The sequence below is a fragment of the Schistocerca gregaria genome, chromosome 2 (genome assembly GCF_023897955.1).
Source record: "Schistocerca gregaria isolate iqSchGreg1 chromosome 2, iqSchGreg1.2, whole genome shotgun sequence".
Taxonomy (NCBI): Eukaryota; Metazoa; Arthropoda; class Insecta; order Orthoptera; family Acrididae; genus Schistocerca; species Schistocerca gregaria.
The window spans coordinates 400454802-400474608 of NC_064921.1; the positions used below are offsets into that span (position 1 = coordinate 400454802).

General features: G+C 42.2%; 1 protein-coding gene across 7 annotated transcripts in view; it reads right to left on the reverse strand.

The window, feature by feature from the left end:
• The window catches only part of LOC126322497 (uncharacterized), a 125071-nt gene that overhangs the window by 52431 nt on the left and 52833 nt on the right, over positions 1 to 19807 (reverse strand). For all 7 annotated transcript variants that reach the window (XM_049994390.1, XM_049994372.1, XM_049994373.1 and 4 more), the window contains exon 4: positions 7324 to 7589. In XM_049994390.1, coding sequence (XP_049850347.1) covers positions 7324 to 7589 — 266 coding nt within the window. The remainder of the gene's footprint in view (positions 1 to 7323; positions 7590 to 19807) is intronic.

Here is a 19807-nt window from a genome sequence, read left to right on the forward strand (position 1 = left end):
TTCAAAAGAGCACAATTGGTTTTCAAGCCACCTCAACACACATACAATGGGAACAACAATATAATCAACTAAGTATAAAAAATTTCTACTTACTGCTGATGTTGTTGTAGGGTCAATATGACTCGACAATAAATTTAACTTTCTATTACTAAGTAAATGTAATGTCTGGTGCTCGTAAATTTATGTATTTGTTTCTGTTCATAACTACGTTCCATGATACCTTGAATTGTTCAAACAATATTATTCTGTTTTCTTACACTTGAAATTGTTACACTTACATTCCATGTGCCATAATGACCTGATTGGTTTTAATACTCATTCCTACACTTCTTTCATAGAGTTTCATGTTCCATTATATCCAAATCCATGCACATATCAATGACGCAACAACAGAGGTCTCTGCTTGCTTTTGCAACAATAGACACTGTGTTGTTGAAGATGTAAATGTTGAAGAGCAAGAAATAAGTTATATCCAACTGACTGTTGAAGAAAGACATTATATTTTTAGCTCCTGCAGTAAATAGTGATGAATTTTTATCATGGCAAAATATCACCTAACTGAATGAGAATTAGAAACAGAAGACAATGCATTTGATATTGGGGAGGAAATTTCAGAAAAAGAAAACCATACTAGTGAAGACAGCATTCACCCTACATCAGAATATGACGACTGTGCTACACACAACGGGTTTAGTACCGACAATCTGAAAACTGTAGAAGTAGTTCAGTCAAAAGACAAGAACATCAATTGGAGTTTGGTACCCCTTCCAGATCATGTAAGAGCACTCAGTGCAAACACAATGAAAGAAATGCCTGGTCCAACCAGATGTGCTATGTCCAGAGCACATGATATCAAATCTGCTTTTTGAGTAATTATGAACAAAACTCTCAACAGGATTGTGTTGCAAATGACTAACATTGAGTGCCAAAGAGTGCTTGGTGACAAATGGGAAGATTTAGATGAAATTACATATGAAGCACATATTGGTGTATTATTGCTTTCTGCTCTCTGTAAATCATATGATGAATCAACAGCACCTTATGGAATCCAGAATCACGTACAGCACTGTCACTAAAGATTTTCTTTCACAACACTTGAATGTTATATTCTGAAGATAAGTCTGATCAATGGGTGCAAAGAGCAACCAACAAAGTGGCACCTATAAGGGACTTAAGGGAACAGTGGGTGGAAATACTTCAAAATTATATAATCCTGGATCAAATGTAACTTTTGATGAGCAACTGGTAGGGCTTACAGGTTGCTGTCTGTTCAAACTATATATTCCAAGCAAATGCACCAAGTATTGGATAAAGATGTGGACACTGTGTGACAGTACCAGTTTGTATGCTCTGAAAACACAGATCTACACAGGAAAACCACCTGATATAGCACATGAGAAAAACCAAGTTTGTATGTTGTCATGGATCTGACATATGAGCTAAGAGAACAGAACATTACATTTTTTACATCCTACACTTGGTGCCAAGCACTTCTCACCAGGAAGGTCATGGTGTTGGTAGAGTTAGAAAAAACAGGATGGAACTGCCTAAGTTATCATGCCAAGATATTCACAACTCATAATTCCAATTCACAAAAGATACAACAGTAGTATCCCACAATCAAAAGAAAATAAGGATGTTGCATTAATGATTACAATGTAGAATGATAAGCAAATAAGCAACACAGAAGGTAAAAAGCCAAAAATGATATTGGACTACAATACCACAAAAGGTGCAGTTAACATGCTTGATGAGATTACTGCCACATACATGTGCAAGAAAAACCAATCATTGACCAGTAATTGTATGCTATATTATTGCTCAGACTTCAAGAAGTAATGTATTATTTGTATTCTGCGTCCAATAATAGTTGATCAAAGTTATAAGGAAATAAATATTTTCTTATTTATTTATATTTTGATATTTCCTGTTGAAAATAAATTTAACCATTGTGGTTTTGTTGTATTTTGAACCACGATGTAAGGAGACAAAAATTAACAATTGTGATTTTATTGTATTTTGATTCATGCTGTAAGGAAAACAATACACTGATTGTTGTGCCAGTGCCACGACATTTAACAGTGCCACCACGACAGTACGCGCAAATGGCGATAGAGGCGCTCCGCAACTCGGCTGAGCGCAGGAGCGCCACCTAGCTACGAACGGCGCCGGCCACATGTCACAGCATGGCAGTCGAATAAGAGATACTGAGTTGTTATCATGTAACCAGCTATTGTTTGTAAGTGAATGTGTTTGAATATCCACACAATTATTGGGAATTAAAGGTTATAACACTTTTTGGCGACGAGGTCGGATATTTTCACTGCGTTGTGGATTTGTGTGTTCGTGACGGGGCAGACATGGAACACCTTACGCAAGCACTCATTGAACAACAAACACAGCTGATGGCTGCTATTCAGGCATTGTCGACGTCGCTTACTCATCGTCTGTCTTCCTCTTCTCCGCCTCCATTCCCTCCTTACAACAAGGCCGCTGAAGACTGGGAGGATTATGAGAAGTGTTTGTGGCAACACTTCTTGGCTTTCAGTGTTGTCGACGCTCCTATGTGTAAGTCGTTATTTCTATCTTGGATTTCCCCACGAATCTATCAGCTGCTATCTCAGTTAGCCCCTCTGCGGGAACCTGCCTCTCTGTCCTTCCAAGAAATGTGTGACTTACTGTCTAACTATAACCGAAAAAACACCCATGTCGTTGCCGCCCGCGTGGCGTTCTACCGGTGTAGTAAACAGCCCCATCAATCTTACCACGCTTGGGCGGCAGAACTACACGTTCTGAGTAGGAAATGTCAATTTGTCACGGACACTCATCATGAGTCTTATGCTGTTTCAATTGTTAGGGATGCTATTCTAAGGCTTGCTCCTGATAAAGAAGTTCGGCAATGTGCACTACAACTACCAAACCCTTCGTTGTCAGAAGTTCTAACCATCGCTCAATCCTTTGAAGTGTCTCACGCTGCTGGCGCACAAATAGACGCGTGGTGTGATGTAGGCGATGTACAGTCAACTTTCGACACAGACTATTTGCCTCTTTCACAGGAGAACGAAGATGTGGCGGCGGTTCACTCACGTAAACAACGTTGTGTAGGGCTGCAACACTCACAGCGAAAACAGCAGCCACAGAAGCAGGTTCGTTCCGCACTTCCTTCTTGTCCACGTTGTTTCGTACAGCATGACAGGGTCGCATGTCTAAAATGTTGGGCCACGTGTAATTCATGTAGGAAGAAAGGCCACATTGCTACTGTGTGTCAGTCCCCTAAAGTTCCTGTCGACGAGGATGAGGCATTGGACGTGGATGTTAACTGTGTGCTTTCTCAAACAAATAAGTTGTTTGTTACTGTTTGTGTTCTGGATAAAGACATTTGCATGCAAGTGGACACTGGCTCTGCAGTAACTCTCATTAATTCTCGCACATAATTGGAGTTGGACTCCCCTCCCTTGTCTCCAGTTACTCGAAATCTGAAAACTTATAATAAACAGAAAATTCCTATCACTGGCCAGTTTGATGGTTCCACTGCATACAAGTCTGTTGTTAGGCCCCTCACGTTTTATGTGGTGGATCATGCAGGCACTGAAAACCTGTTCGGTTAGGATGCAGTTGTTCGGGTTCTCCATTGATAATGATGTGCACCTCATATCTGAGGATATTCCGTATCAACAACTGGATGGATTGAATTTTCGTCCGTGTTCTCTGCTGGTCTGGGTTGTGCCAAGGATTTTGAAGTCCACATTACTCTTAAACCTACAGCTTGCCCTAAGTTTTTCCGGGCATGCCCTATTCCAGTGGCATTGCATGCACCTGTCAAGGCTGAGACAGACAGGTTAATAGCTTCAGGGATTCTCCTTCCTGTTACCTCCAGCAAATAGGATTCGCCAATTGTGGTGGTTTCTGAACCAAACAGGAGTCTGCGATTCTGTGGTGATTTTAAAGCCACTGTCAACACTCAGAGCCTCACTGACACTTACCCTCTTCCCTGTCCTGAGGAGTTATTTACCAAGCTCGCTGGGGGCCAGTTCTTTTCCAAACTTGACTTATCGGAGGCGTACCATCAGTTGCCGTTGGATGCTTCTTCCAAGGAATTTCTCGTCATCAACACTCCTTGTGGGTTGTATCAGTACCAGTAGTTACCATTTGGTGTCACTAGCGTGTCGGCCATTTTTCAGCGGTTTTTGGAATAGCTCACGGCTTCCGTTCCCGGCTGCATAAACTATCTGGATAACATTGTTGTCTCGGGGGCCTCCACTGAGGAGCCCCGTCGCAATTTGCGTTCACTGTTTCGGGTTTTGCATTCAGCTGGGTTGAGGTGCAATCTGGAGAAGTCACAGTTCTTCCAACCCTCCATTGTGTATCTTGGTTTCCACTTGTCCCGTGAGGGTATACGTCCTCTACGTCAGCACGTTGCGGATATTAACGCTCTACCCCGGCCGTCTACAGTCAAAGAACTTCAGGCGTTTCTAGGCAAGATTGCTTATTATCACAAATTCATTCCATCCGCGGCGGCGGTAGCTCATCCTCTGCATCAGCGGTTACGCAAAAACGTCCCTTTCTGTTGGTCCAACGAGTGTGAGCAGGCTTTTGTCCGCCTGAAGGCTCATTTGCAGTTGGCACCTTGTCTTGCCACATTCCGTCTGGGTCAGTACTTGGTTCTGGCGACTGACGTGTCACAGTATGGCCTTGGGGCTGTTCTTGCCAATCGGTATGAGGATGGGTTGGAACGACCCATCGCCTATGCTTCCAAGACCCTCAACGATGCGCAACGGCGTTACTCGCAAATCAAAAAGGAGGCGCTCCCTATCACTTATGCTCTAGAAAATTTTCAGCGTTTTTTTGTATGGTTCTATGTTTCACCTCATCACTGACCACAAGCTGCTGGTCTCTCTGTTCAGCCCATCGGTGTCGCTTCCGGATAAGACAGCTCACCGCCTGCAACATTGGGCCTTATACTTGGCTCGTTTTCACTATGAGATTCACTATCGCCCCACGGCCCAGCACGCCAATGCTGACACATTGTCGCGATTGCCGATGGACCCCGCCCCTGTTTTCGATCGTGATGAACTACTCTGTTTCTACACTGATGAGGAAGAATGTCGTGCGGTCGAGGTTTTTCCACTTACAGGTTCGCAGGTCGCGTCGGCTACTGCGTGGGACCCGGTCCTGCATCAGGTGATCGGTTTTGTTCAACGGGGTTGGCCGGACAGGACTAAGGGCCGGGCATCGGATCCCCTTCACAACTACCATGCCTTGCGCCTTCGTCTGTCTGTTGGTGATGGTGTTGTTCTTCTGGCCAAGGATGGCGCATCTCCATGGGTCATGGTGCCACCCTCTCTTCGCAAAGATGTTCTCAAACTGTTGCACGAAAGCCATTGGGGTATTTCTCGGACTAAGTCCCTGGCCCGCAGGCACGTTTACTGACCCGGTATTGATTTGGACATCGCCCACATGGTTGCAGCATGTGGTCAGTGTGCTCAGCAACTGGATGCACCTCGTACAACACCCTCTCCGTTCCGGCGCAGCCATGGGAACAGGTGCATGCTGACTTTGCTGGCCCCTTCCTCGATACTTATTGGCTACTGTTGTTTGACGCCTTCTCGAAGTTTCCATTTGTTGTTCGATGTCCATCGCCCACCACTGCAGCAACGACGCTGGCTTTGTCCAAAATCTTTGAGCTAGAAGGTCTTCCATCCACGATCGTCACGGACAATGGCCCTCACTTCTCTTTGCAGGCCTTCCGTGATTTTTGTACTGGACAAGGGATTTATCATGTTACAGCACCGCCTTTCCATCCGCAATTGAATGGGGAGGTCAAGCGCCTTGTCTGCACTTTCAAAAGCCAGATGAAAAAATTCCTTAGTGATTTTTCCACAGATGACGCTCTGCTGCAATTTCTGAGTTCTTATCGCTTCACACCTCTGGGTGATCGCAGCCCTGCTGAACTTTTGCATGGCCGCCAACCGCGCACTCTACTGCACCTGCTTCACCCTGTCAGGCCTTGTGCTGTGTCCCCTAGTGCGAGAAAATACTCGGTGGGCGCTGACGTGTGGGCACGAGGGTATGAATCACGCCCTAAATGGATTCCAGGGGTGGTCAAGGCTCTTCGCGCCCGCCGGCTTTGTGAAATACATACGGACGATGGCATGGTTGTTCGCCATTACAACCAGATGTGCCCACGAGTGGTGGCCACGCTGGTGCCACCACCCCTTCCTTCGCCTCCACCAGCCCGAGAAGCCAGTCCTGTCGCTGCTGCCAATCTACCGTACGTGTTGGTGCAGCCGACATCGTTACCGCTTCCGAGTACGCTGGAACTGGCCCCAGTCGCGACGCCACCTTCTCCGGGACCCATCTCCCTGGAGCACACCCCCAGGTCCATGACACCCATCATCTCGTCCAGGAGGCACATTCCACGCATGAGCTTCCGTCCTGGACATTTTCGACCATACTCTCGTGTCTCTCCGCGGGATCTTTTCGGGGCCTCACAAGAGGCCATGAATGTCTCCGCACTGTCCATGTCTCCAAGGAATGGCGCCGGCCGCATGTCAAGGCACGGCAGTCGAATAACAGATATTGAGTTGTTATCATGTAACCAGCTATTGTTTCTAAGTGAGTGTGTTTGAATATCCACGCAATTATTGGGGATTAAAGGTTATAACACTGATATTTGTTTATATTTTTGCAAAATATTCTTTGTGTTTAGAAGAGATATATCTATATTTCTTTGCTTGAATTTTGATCAATACCAATACTACATAACTAATAATGCTTTATTTGGGTCAAACAAGAATTTAATTATATTAAATGCCATGTAATAATATTTCCATAACACAATCTTCTAGAGTTTTGCTTAATGTGTCATTACGACCCATAGTACCAAGAATGTATACTATTTTTAAGGAGAACAGCAGGGTTAATAGACAGCAACAGACATGGCCACAAATAAAAGTATACAAAACGTGACTAAAACTGTCACACACGGGGTTCTTTAATTATTGAAACAAGATAAAATGGGCCTATTCAGAAATTAAGTACAAATGTCATCCAGAACAAACAAAGTAAATAATAACTGGAAAGTGAATGTTGAAAAGAAGAAAAATAATTCTAGTCAGTTTTCATCAAATGTTTTCCATTTCAATGCGCATAATATCTTACTGGATGCTACCATGTCTTAATTGTTCATACTGGCCCTTGAGGACCATTGGAAGAGATATTGTTTCTACTTTCGTCTTTTTCTTACAAAAGTAAGTGAATGTTTTTGTAATGCAAAAGTAAGTGGTAAACTTTGAAATGACAGTTATTATCAGAATTACTAACCTTGCATGAAAATGAAATCCATGCTTTCTGTGTAGGGAATTCCTTCAAAAGATCTGCCAATGCTTCAGCTTCATCTTGAGCAGGAATTGTTTCTATGGCAAGAAAATCAACCCCAGCATTAACAAGTACTTGCATTCGTGATCTATGCCAGTCCATCATCTGTTTCTTGCTCACTGTCTCTACATATGATCCACTGTATTCTGAACCATCGTGTAATGATGCTCCATATGGACCAACAGATGCAGCTATTAATGGCTTCACTATACCTGCATTTAGAACAATAATTCAATGCCAAATAATAATACAAAGAAACCCACAGAATAATAATACTGCATTCAGTTCTAATTAACATTATCTAAGTTAAATTTTCCAAAAAAAAAAAAAAAAAAAAAAAAAAAAAAAAAAAAAAAAAAAAAATCAATTTTCAATTCAGCCATAAGCAAATGATAAAGAAAACATAATCTAGGCAATGGAATTCTATCCCAAATCAAACTACAGAATTTTTCTACATATATAAACAAATTTTGGATGGGAGGAGGGGGGTAAATTCTATGGTCAAAGCAAGACCAACTGACTTTATGAAGAGATTTTTTACATTGCACTGGTAACAAGACTCAGACACTGCACAAAATGGGGTACCATGTACTCCTGTTCAAAAGCACTTAGTTCACTTTAGAGGTCATATTTTGAAAAAAAAAAAGAATAAAATAAAATAAAAATAAAAAAAGACATCATGAAATTATACAACACTGAGGTGATAATCCCTGTGATACAGCTGCTAATCATCAAGACTGATTTTTGACTCATTGTGTGGTGTTGCTCATGGTCATCTGACTGCCCTATGCATACTACATCTACAATTATATGGACCAGCACACTTGCATTTTATGTTGGGACATACAGCCTGCACTACTGAAAAATGTGCTCCTAGCATCTGTTTATGTTATGTGGTTCATGCATTATGATCCTAATGCACTTTAATTAGAATATCTGCCTGCTGTTGAGACCTTCTCAAGAAAGAGGATCAGGCACCGAACTGCATTGCATTGACTTCTGCAATCATGACCTAAATCCGTTGAACTAATGGTTGTGTGGGCACATGAAAAGTGTCGTGCACATTACCTGGTTAATAATGTCAGTGATACGGAATAGCACACTTACAAACTCATGTGCAGCTATTCGACATGGCCCAGGCATCACTGAGCAACTTTGCCAGTCCATGTTGAGATGTTGCCATACAGGTATTGTTGCTCTCTAACATTAAAATTCTTCTAACTACTGTGAAGTGCTTGACAGAGGGTACTTCCCATCATACTTATTCGTAGAGATTCTAATCATTCCATTCACATATGGAGGACAGGAAAAAGGGATGTTTAAATGCCACTAGTCGTTAGGAGAGAGGCCCAGGCTGTACAGAGGGTGATCAAAAGCATCCCAGTGAAATTCTCTTAGGAGTTGTTTGGTCACATTCACCATGTAAGGTCGGGCATTAGTGTGGAAAAAAACAACACCTTTTGACAGTAATCCTTGGTGTTTGATCTGTATTGCGCAGCGCAATTTCTTAATGGTCTTGCAGTAACCATGTGCATTGATTGTTTGGCCTTGTGGTAAGAAATCAATCAGCAAAATGCCTTTTCTGTCCCAAAAAATGGTGCACATAACTTTTCAAGGTGTCAAGATTTGCTTAGGCTTAACCTTCGTTAGGGATGATGTGTGCCTCCATTCCATTGATGCCACTTTGTTTCAGGTGTGTTCTACCATACCCAAGTTTCATCCCCCATGGCTATCTGAGGAAGAAAACCATTGCCTTCTTCATTGTAGCATGTCAAAAACTGAAGTGCATTGCCCATCCATTGGTTTTTGTGTTGTTCAGTAAGAATTTTGGGTACCAAATGTGAGCAAAGTTTTCTAAATTTCAGTTTTTCAGTAACAATTCCACGAAATAGTGATCGTCAGATTTGCAGAACTTCCATAGCAAGGGCACTAAGTGTTGTGCTTAGTCTTCTCTTCAATTGTGTGAACCAGTTCATCAGTAATCACAGACGGGCATCCACTTCGTGCTTCATCATACACTTGATCACGTCCTTCATTGAACAGTCTGACCCATCTTCTAGCCATTGAATCACTCATAACAGTTTGTCCATGAATCTCACAGATTTGCCGATGAATTTCCTTTGGTTTAACTTTCTTTGCATTTAGAAAACGAATTCACATGCAGCAGCATTTTCAATTACGGCTGACGTAAAGAAGCACTACAAAGCACACATCAGTAGCAGCGATCTGAAAATGGTGTACGTGTCTTCTCCTTGGGTCAGAGTAACTGCCACGCATGCGATCGTAGCCATGGATAGAAATACAAATGGAACTTACTTTGTGGACGACCCTCGTATTTATGTGAGTTGACCAATTACAATTGTTACTCACTGATAACTCTAGTCATAAGATACTTTGTTTTTTCGTTTGGTGAAGTACACAATTTTACATTCCTGAACATTTGAGGTATGTTACCAATCTTTGCACCACTTTGAAATCTTATCAATATCCGAGTGAATACTTGTGCAGCTTTCTTCAGACAGTACATTATAGATATTTGTACCATCTGTCAAAAGTCTCAGGTTACTATTAATATTGTCTGCAAGGTCTTTAACATACAATATGAAGAGCAATGGCCCTCCCTGGGACAAATTACTTCTACATCTGGCAATGACTTTCCTTCCAAGATAATATTCTGTGTCCTCCCTACCAAGAAATATCAATCCAGTCATAAATTTTGCTTGACACACCATTCATTCATACTTTTTGATTTGATAATAAGCATAGGTGTGGTACTTTGTTAAATACTTTTTGGAAATCAAGAAATTCTGCGTCAAACACGAATGCCTTGACCCACGAGTTTCAGAATGTCGTGAGAAAAGTGGAAACTGGGTTTCACATTATTGATGTTTTCAGATTCCATGCTGATGTGGTCATTGTGTTTGAGATACCTCACTACATTTGAGCTAATGAATGTCAAGGATATTGGTTGACAGTTTTGTGGATCACTTCCTGCTACCCTTCTTGTAGACAGGTGTGATGTATGTTTTCTCTCAACTACTGGACACATTGTTTTGTCTGAACATTCTAAATTAGATAAATGGTTCAAATGGGGCCCAATATAGCCACAATAGGGGTTAGGATTCTGGGTTTTTAGGAAGGATTCCTTTAGATGGCCCATGAATAGGTTAGCATAGGATGGTGCCATGCGGGTGTCCATAGCCGTTCCATGGATTTGTTTGTAGGTAATGCCTTCAAAGGAGAAGTAATTGTGGTTGAGGATTTAGTTGGTCATGGAGACTAGGAAGGAGGTTGTTGTTTTGGAATCCATAGGGCGTCTGGAAAGGTAGTGTTCAACAGCAGTAAGGCCATGGGCATTAGAAATGTTAGTGTAAAAGAAGGTGGAATAATAGTGACGAGCAGGGCACTGTGTGGTAAAGGGACAGGAACTGTGGAGAGTCCGTTGTGGAAATGGTTGGTATCTTTTATATAGGAGGATAGGTCCCGGGTAATAGGTCGAAGGTGTTGGTCTACAAGAGCAGAGATTCTATCAGTGTGGGCACAGTAACTGGCCACAATGGGGTGTCTTGGGTGTTCAGGTTTATGGACTTTAGGAAGCATGTAGAAGGTAGGAGTGTGGGGAGTGGTAGGGGTAAGTAAAGAGATGGACTCTGGGGAGAGGTTCTGGGATGGGCTTAAGGATTTGAGTAGTGACTGGAGATCCTGCTGGATTACTGGAATGGGATCACTGTGGCATGGTTTGTAGGTGGAAGTATCTAACAGCCTGGATTTTCCATTGTTTGAAATCCCATAAAATGAGTCTTTATGAGACTAAATCAAACAAGCAATTACCACCTGTTAGCACCCGAAATAGATATTAATGGTCACACACTAAGTGGATAAAACCTTAAAAATTTCTTGGACTCCTGTTGGAGTCAACAAAAAGATAAAACCCATCAAGAAGCTCAGTTAATCATGTTTTTCCCTTGTAAGCATATTGTATTGACCAAAAGACAACAGTGTTGGCTTATTTTAGGCATCTTCACTTCTTATAGTGTCATGGGAATTACTTTATGAGGTAGTGGATCCTAAAGTAAATAAAGTGTTTATTCAGCTAGAGTGAGCAGTAATTGTTATTGCTGTATTCAGATGTGAACTGAGTTGGTGACCTTTTGCTCACATTTCCAGGCAGTGTTGGTTTCAATCACACAGCTTAAGGCTGTTGCTCATAGGCATCTCAGTGGGTGGCTGAATGGTGTGATCTGAGGGACGTCCAGCATGACCTACATGTCCCACAATTGGCCCGTTACTGTGGCTGCCCCTGGCATTGCCTGCAATGAGGTTGATCCCTCACCCATTGTCGACTGGAAGGTCGTTCCAAGGTGTGGTCGGTAGTAAAAGATTTTCCAAGGGCCTCCCTAATTTGTCAGATGAAAAGATTTCAGGTGCTATCTGTGTCTGTTGAAATCCTTGAGCCAGTTGAAGTCATTTGCCCTGTTCCAAAAGAATCCTCTTGGCCCACATGGTCTGTGTATTCATTTAGGGTGGGATTACTGGCAGTTGGGAACTCCAATATCATGCACTTAATGAGGCCCCTTAGAGATAGGGCAGCCAAGGAGGAGAAGGAATCCAGTGTGCATTCCATGTGCATACTGGGAGCAGTCATTCCAGATGTGGAACGGAAGCTTCTGCATGCCACAAAGAACACAGGTACAGCCAACTGTAGGTGGTGGCTTATGTTGGTACCAACAATGTGGGTTGCTTTGGATTGGAAGAGACTGTCTCCGGTTTTGGGCAGGTAGCTCAAGTAGTAAAGACTGTCAATCTTGCTTATAAGCCTCATCAACAGAAGTAGCTGTGGTGCTTTGGTACGGAGCCAAGCAGGAGGTCTGAAATCTGGTTCAGATGGTTCTGCAACCATGTAGGTTGCAGATTCCTTGGCTTTGGATAGAGGGTGGTGGGTTTCCGGGTTCTGTTAAATAGGTCAAGAATCCACTACATAGAAGAAGCAGCTGCACTGGTAGCGGGGATTGTGTGGAGGGGATTGGGCAGTCTTTTTAAGGTTGGAGTGTCTGAAGAAAGTCCAGAAAGGGCTTTCAGGGGTGTTGGATCAAAGCAGGAAGAGGGTAGAGATGACAAAAATCAATATTGCAGCTGTAAACTGTTTTAGTTGTGTTGGAAAAGAACCACAGCTTTGAGCACTAATAAAAAGCACTGAATCTCAAATTGTTATAGGTATGGAAAGCTGGCTAAAGCCAGTAATAAGTTCAGCCACAATTTTTACTAAGGGTATAAGTGTGTTTGGAAAGTATAAATTAAATACAGAATGAGATTTTTACTCTGCAGCGGACTGTGCGCTGATATGAAACTTCCTGGCAGATTACAACTGTGCGCTGGACCGAGACTCGAACTCGGGACCTTTGTCTTTTGCGTGCAAGTGCTCTATCATAGATTAAATACAGTTACTGGTGGGTTATTTATTGCTGTCAGAAGTAGATTATTTTGCACTGAAACTGAAGTACGTAGTTCTTATGAGTTGCTATAGGTAGAGATCATATTTGGGAATTGGAATAAATTAATAATTGGTTCCTCTTACCAACACCCTGACTCGGATGATACAGTTGCTGAACAGTTAAAAAAGAACTTGAGTGTCATTTCGAATACCTACTCCACTCATACAATTTTAGTTGGTGGTGACTTCAATGTAGCCCCAATATGTTGGTGAAAATACATGAAAAGTTGGTGATAGGCATAAAGCACCATCCAAAATAGAGCACCGAGCGAGGTGGCGCAGTGGTTAGCACACTGGACTCGCATTCGGGAGGACGACGGTTCAATCCCGTCTCCGGCCATCCTGATTTAGGTTTTCCGTGATTTCCCTAAATCGTTTCAGGCAAATGCCAGGATGGTTCCTTTGAAAGGGCATGGCCGATTTCCTTCCCAATCCTTCCCTAACCCGAGCTTGCGCTCCGTCTCTAATGACCTCGTTGTCGACGGGACGTTAAACACTAACCACCACCAAAATAGAGCCGAATGCCTTCTCAGGAAATTATCTCGAACAACTAGTTCAGGAGCCCACTCAGAGAGTAAATGGCTGTGAAAACATACTTGGTCTCTTATCAACAAATAATCCTGACCAAATAGGGAGCATATTGATAAATACAGGGATTAGTGACCATAACATTGTTGTAGCTAAACTGAACAACAACAGCATTCAAATCCACCAAAAAATAAAGGCAAAACACATCTACTTAAAAAAGCAAATAAAAATTCATTTTATACCTTCCTAAGAGAGAGTCCCCATTCATGCCAATTTGACTATATAAGAGTAGACCAGATGTGGTTTAAATTCAAAGAAATATTAAATGATGTTAATTGAGAGAGACATACTAAATAAACTGATAAGAGGTGGTACTCATACCCCATAGTACACAAAACAGATCAGAGCACCGTTATAAAATCAATGAAAAATGTGCTAATTTTTAGAGAATTCAAAATCTCCAGTATTGGCAAAGTTTTACAGAAGCTTGAAACTTAGCAAGAACTTCAGTGCAATATGCTTTTAACAGTTTTAAATCAGAAACTCTGTCTCAAAATCTGACAAAAACTCAGAGAGATTCTGATCACATATAAAGTACACCAATAGTAAGATGCAATCAATACCTTCACTGAGTGCTAACAATGGTGATGTTACCGATGAAAGTGCCACTAAAGCAGAGTTACTAAACATGGTCTTCAAAATTCCTTCACAAAAGAAGACAAAGTAAATATTCCATGACTTGAATCAAGAACAACTGCCAACATGAGTGACTTAGAAGTAAGTATCCTTGGTGTAGCAAAGTAGCTTAAAACACTTAGGAAAGGCAAGGCCTCTGATCCACATTATATACCAGTCAGATTCCTTTCAGAGTATGCCGATACAATAACTCCATATGTATCAGCCATATACAACTGCTCGCTCGTAGAAAGATACAAACCTAAAGAGTGAAAAGCTGCACAAGTCACGCTAATACCCAAGAAAGGAAATAGGAGTAATCAATTTGCAGTAGGATTTTGGAACATATACTGTGTTCAAACACTACAAGTCACCTCGAAGAAAATGATTTATTGACAAATAGCCAATACGGATTCAGAAAATGTCATTCTTATGAAATGCAACAAGCTCTTTATTTGCTATCAACAGGAGATATCAAATTGCCTCCATATTTTTAGATTTCCAGAATTTCGACACTGTACCTGAAACGTGACTTATAATTAAACTGTGTGTCTACGGAGTACCATGTCAATTGTGTGACTGGATTCGTGATTTCCTGTCAGAAAGGTAACACTTTGTAATAACTGATGGAAAGTCATCGAGTAAAACAGAAGTAACATCTGGTATTCCCCAAGGAATGTGATATAGGCCCTCTGTTGTTCCTGATCTATATAGACAATTTAGAAAACAATCTGAGCAGCCCTCTTACATTGTTTCCTGATGATGCTGCCATTTACCATCTTGTAAAGTTATCAGACAATCAAAACAAATTACAAAATGATTGAGACAAGGTTTCTGTATGGTGCAAAAATTGGCCATTGTCTCCAAATAATGAAGTGAAGTTATCCACATGAATACTAAAAGGAATATGCCAAATTTCAGTTACATGATAAATTACCAAATCTGAAGGCTGTTAACTCAACCAAATACTTAGGGATTACAATTATGAATAACTTAAATTTGAAAAATCACAGAAAAATGTTGCAAACCAAATACTGTATTTACTGGCACAACACTTAGAAAATGTAACAGCTCTACTAAAGAAACTGCTTACATTATGCTTGTCTGCCCTCTTCTGGAGTACTGCCGTGCAGTGTGAGATATGCACCACATGGGATTGACAGAGGGCATCGAAAAAGTTCAAAGAAGAGCAGCTCATTTTGTATCATCATGAAATAATGGAGGGAGTGCCACGGGCATGACACATTTACTGAGGCGGCAGTGATTTAAACAATGACATTTTTCACTGCAGCAAAACAGTCATCTATACAGATTATTGGACATATGATTTAATACAGCTGCACTGACTCATTCAGCTGGTCCCTATTCTATATGTTCTTTGATTTTCTCACACTCTGCTTCAGATAATTTCATTTTAATTTAAGTTTTGCTCTTCATCACTGCACACACACATAGGATACCCATTGGTGACTGCTGGACCATTTAAGGCTTTCACATGTGGTTCTCTTTGTGCAATTGTAACTCTTCTTTTACTATTTTCAGCCAGCTTTCAGTACTGCCTGACATCATTGCTTCCTCCAGTGACAAATGAATGGTACTGAATGACTGTTTAGACTGAAAAGTTACAAAGTCATGTAGCTTCTTTGGCTTCCGAATTTTGGATGACTTTTTTATTGATTCAAGTTGCTGCAGTTGTTCTTTATCATTATTTGCACTATCTGGGCTTGGTTCCTTGTTGCAACTAGTATTCCATGAACTATTACTTGATGTGATATTCTCAGGTTCTGGTTCTAATTCTTCAGTCGTTATTCATTTTGCTTCTATTCTGTCAGTGGAAGAAACAACTGATTTCATTCCTGCAACTCAGTTTCTTCTTTAAATTGATTAGAAGTACATTTGTCAAAAATAATGTTCCTCATTTTTATCATTTAAATAAAATAGAAAGAAACTTCCACATGGGAAAAATATATTAAAAACAAAGATTCCAAGACTTACCAAGCGGGAAAACGCCGGCAGACAGGCACAAGAACAAAACACACAAACACACACACAGAATTACTAGCTTTTGCAACCGATGGTTGCTTCTTCAGGAAGGAGAGAGAAAGACGAAAGGATGTGGGTTTTAAGGGAGAGGGTAAGGAGTCATTCCAATCCCGGGAGCGGAAAGACACACACACATGCACACATATCCATCCGCACATACACAGACACAAGTCGTCTGTGTATGTGCGGATGGATATGTGTGCGTGTGTGTGTGTGTGTGCGCGCGAGTGTACACCTGTCCTTTTTTTCCCCCTAAGGGAAGTCTTTCTGCTACCGGGATTGGAATGACTCCATACCCTCTCCCTTAAAACCCACATCCTTTCGTCTTTCCCTCTCCTTCCTGAAGAAGCAACCATCGGTTGCAAAAGCTAGTAATTCTGTGTGTGTGTTTGTGTGTTTTGTTCTTGTGCCTGTCTGCCGGCGTTTTCCCGCTTGGTAAGTCTTGGAATCTTCATTTTTATCATTATTTGACAATTAGGTTAAAAAAGCCTGTACGCTTTTGATGCTTCACAGTATACTACCAAGATACATTCAATACTTCTTTTGTCCCATTTTCATTGGTTGTCTTTCAGGATGTGAACACAGGCCTTGCTTCCAAATATTTTGAGATTTTGAAGATCCGGCTTCTTGTTTGTCCAAGCTTTTTAGTGCCAGTGGAGACTGCTTCTGCCCAGAATTTATTTGGAAAATTTGCTTTGTAGAGCAGGAGTCTTGCGTTTACTACTATTATACAGTTATAACACTCTGCTACAACATTTTGTTCTGATATATATACACTCCTGGAAATGGAAAAAAGAACACATTGACACCGGTGTGTCAGACCCACCATACTTGCTCCGGACACTGCGAGAGGGCTGTACAAGCAATGATCACACACACGGCACAGCGGCACGCCAGGAACCGCGGTGTTGGCCGTCGAATGGCGCTAGTTGCGAAGCATTTGAGCACCGCCGCCATCAGTGTCAGCCAGTTTGCCGTGGCATACAGAGCTCCATCGCAGTCTTTAACACTGGTAGCATGCCGCGACAGCGTGGACGTGAACCGTATGTGCAGTTGACGGACTTTGAGCAAGGGCGTATAGTGGGCATGCGGGAAGCCGGGTGGACGTACCACCGAATTGCTCAACACGTGGGGCGTGAGGTCTCCACAGTACATCGATGTTGTCGCCAGTGATCGGCGGAAGGTGCACGTGCCCGTCGACCTGGGACCGGACCACAGCGACGCACGGACGCACGCCAAGACCATAGGATACTACGCAGTGCCGTAGGGGACCGCACCGCGACTTCCCAGCAAATTAGGGACACTGTTGCTCCTGGGGTATCGGCGAGGACCATTCGCAACCGTATCCATGAAGCTGGGCTACGGTCCCGCACACCGTTAGGCCGTCTTCCGCTCACGCCCCAACATCGTGCAGCCCGCCTCCAGTGGTGTCGCGACAGGCGTGAATGGAGGGACGAATGCAGACGTGTCGTCTTCAGCGATGAGAGTCGCTTCTGCCTTGGTGCCAATGATGGTCGTATGCGTGTTTGGCGCCGTGCAGGTGAGCGCCACAATCAGGACTGCATACGACCGAGGCACACAGGGCCAACACCCGGCATCATGGTGTGGGGAGCGATATCCTACACTGGCCGTACACCTCTGGTGATCGTCGAGGGGACACTTAATAGTGCACGGTACATCCAAACCATCATCGAACCCATCGTTCTACCATTCCTAGACTGGCAAGGGAACTTGCTGTTCCAACAGGACAATGCATGTCCGCATGTGTCCCGTGCCACCCAACGTGCTCTAGAAGGTGTAAGTCAACTACCCTGGCCAGCAAGATCTCCGGATCTGTCCCCCATTGAGCATGTTTGGGACTGGATGAAGCGTCGTCTCACGCGGTCTGCACGTCCAGCACGAACGCTGGTCCAACTGAGGCGCCAGGTGGAAATGGCATGGCAAGTCGTTCCACAGAACTACATCCAGCATCTCTACGATCATCTCCATGGGAGAATAGCAGCCTGCATTGCTGCGAAAGGTGGATATACACTGTACTAGTGCCGACATTGTGCATGCTCTGTTGCCTGTGTCTATTTGCCTGTGGTTCTGTCAGTGTGATCATGTGATGTATCTGACCCCAGGAATGTGTCAATAAAGTTTCCCCTTCCTGGGACAATGAATTCACGGTGTTCTTATTTCAATTTCCAGGAGTGTATATGGCACTGTAATCTGATGTCGGATCCCTACGTGTCTGAAAAAGTTCATCAGTTTATCGTTCACATATTTCGTGCCATTACCTGCGCGTATAGTGCAGATCCTTTTGCCAGTTTGTCATTCAACTAGATTTTTAGAGTCTGAAATCAGCTGTGGTACTTTATCTCTGAAACATATACACTTACTTTCCTGGAATAGTCATCAATTAAAGTAAGGAAGTTTTCGGCTCCTCCAACTGACATAGTTTGCATTGACCCATGCAGATCTGAATGAACTAGCTTGAGAATTTCCAGGGCTCTCAAGTCAGACCATGAAAAATAAAGTCTTTTTTTGTTTTCCCTCTAAGCTTAAAACAAAAGGAGTATCAACTGCTCCCTCAAATGAAATTCCACTAGCCAGACCTTTGTGAATTCTGCATAGCTTCAGAATGCAAATGATACATTTTTTTATGCCATAAGCCCACACTATTTGACTCCAGTACTGATTTTGCTTGAAAAATTAAATCATTTGGTTGGTCTGGTCAGTACATATCATTTGCTTTTTTTGGATGTGTCAAATACGACAACATTGTTTGTTAAATAAAATTGAATGACCTTTTCTACTATTTCACTAACAGATAGTAGATTTGTGCTTAGCTGGGGTCAATACAGGATATCCTCTACTTTAGTTTTACCTTTCTTGTTGCTCTTGAGAACATCTACAAATGAAGATCCTATTCCTTTTACAGGTAAGTTGCCATTATTTGCTATTACAACTTGCAAGCCTATCACTGTTTACACTTATTTTTGTCACATGGACATGTGGACCTGGGTGCTGACATGTCTGAGTCTACATATCATTTTGTGCATGCATCTTTAAATGCAGCTGCATTTGAAAAGAACGTCTGGTAGCTCCTGTTTTGGCCACAGTTTTTGCATCGTTTTTGCTCTTGCTGTGAGAATTTTTTGCCAGATGCCCGTACTTCTTATGGCTGTAACACCTTGGCCCTTTTTAAATATAACATTACTCTTTTTCTTGGTGATCTGAAGAGCAGCATCAGTTGTCGGTGGTTTATTACAGGTGTCATCATGTATTTATTGAGGTATTTTTTTTTTTTTTTTTTAATGGTGTCTTCTATGGTTGGCAAGTTCGAATTTTCTAAACTCATAATCATAGGTTTATATTCATCTGGTAATCCTGAAAGTAAGATACACCCAATCCCTTCTCATTCAACTTCAAAGCCATTTAATTTTTGTGATGTGGAAATTAATTTTGACACATATTCTTTGATGGATGAACAGTTTTCAAGTCTGGTTGTCAGCAGTGTCTTCAGTAAATCTATTTGTTGGAAGAGGCCTGAATCTTCTTCTTGCTTTAGCTTTTTCCATACTTATTTAGCTGTAGATGTATCTTGCAAACGAACATATATTGATGGATGAACGGAGAGTATAATTTTGGCTTTTACTGTGCAAAGTTTAGTTACATCTGTTATCGTGTCATTGATGCAATCCCTCAATT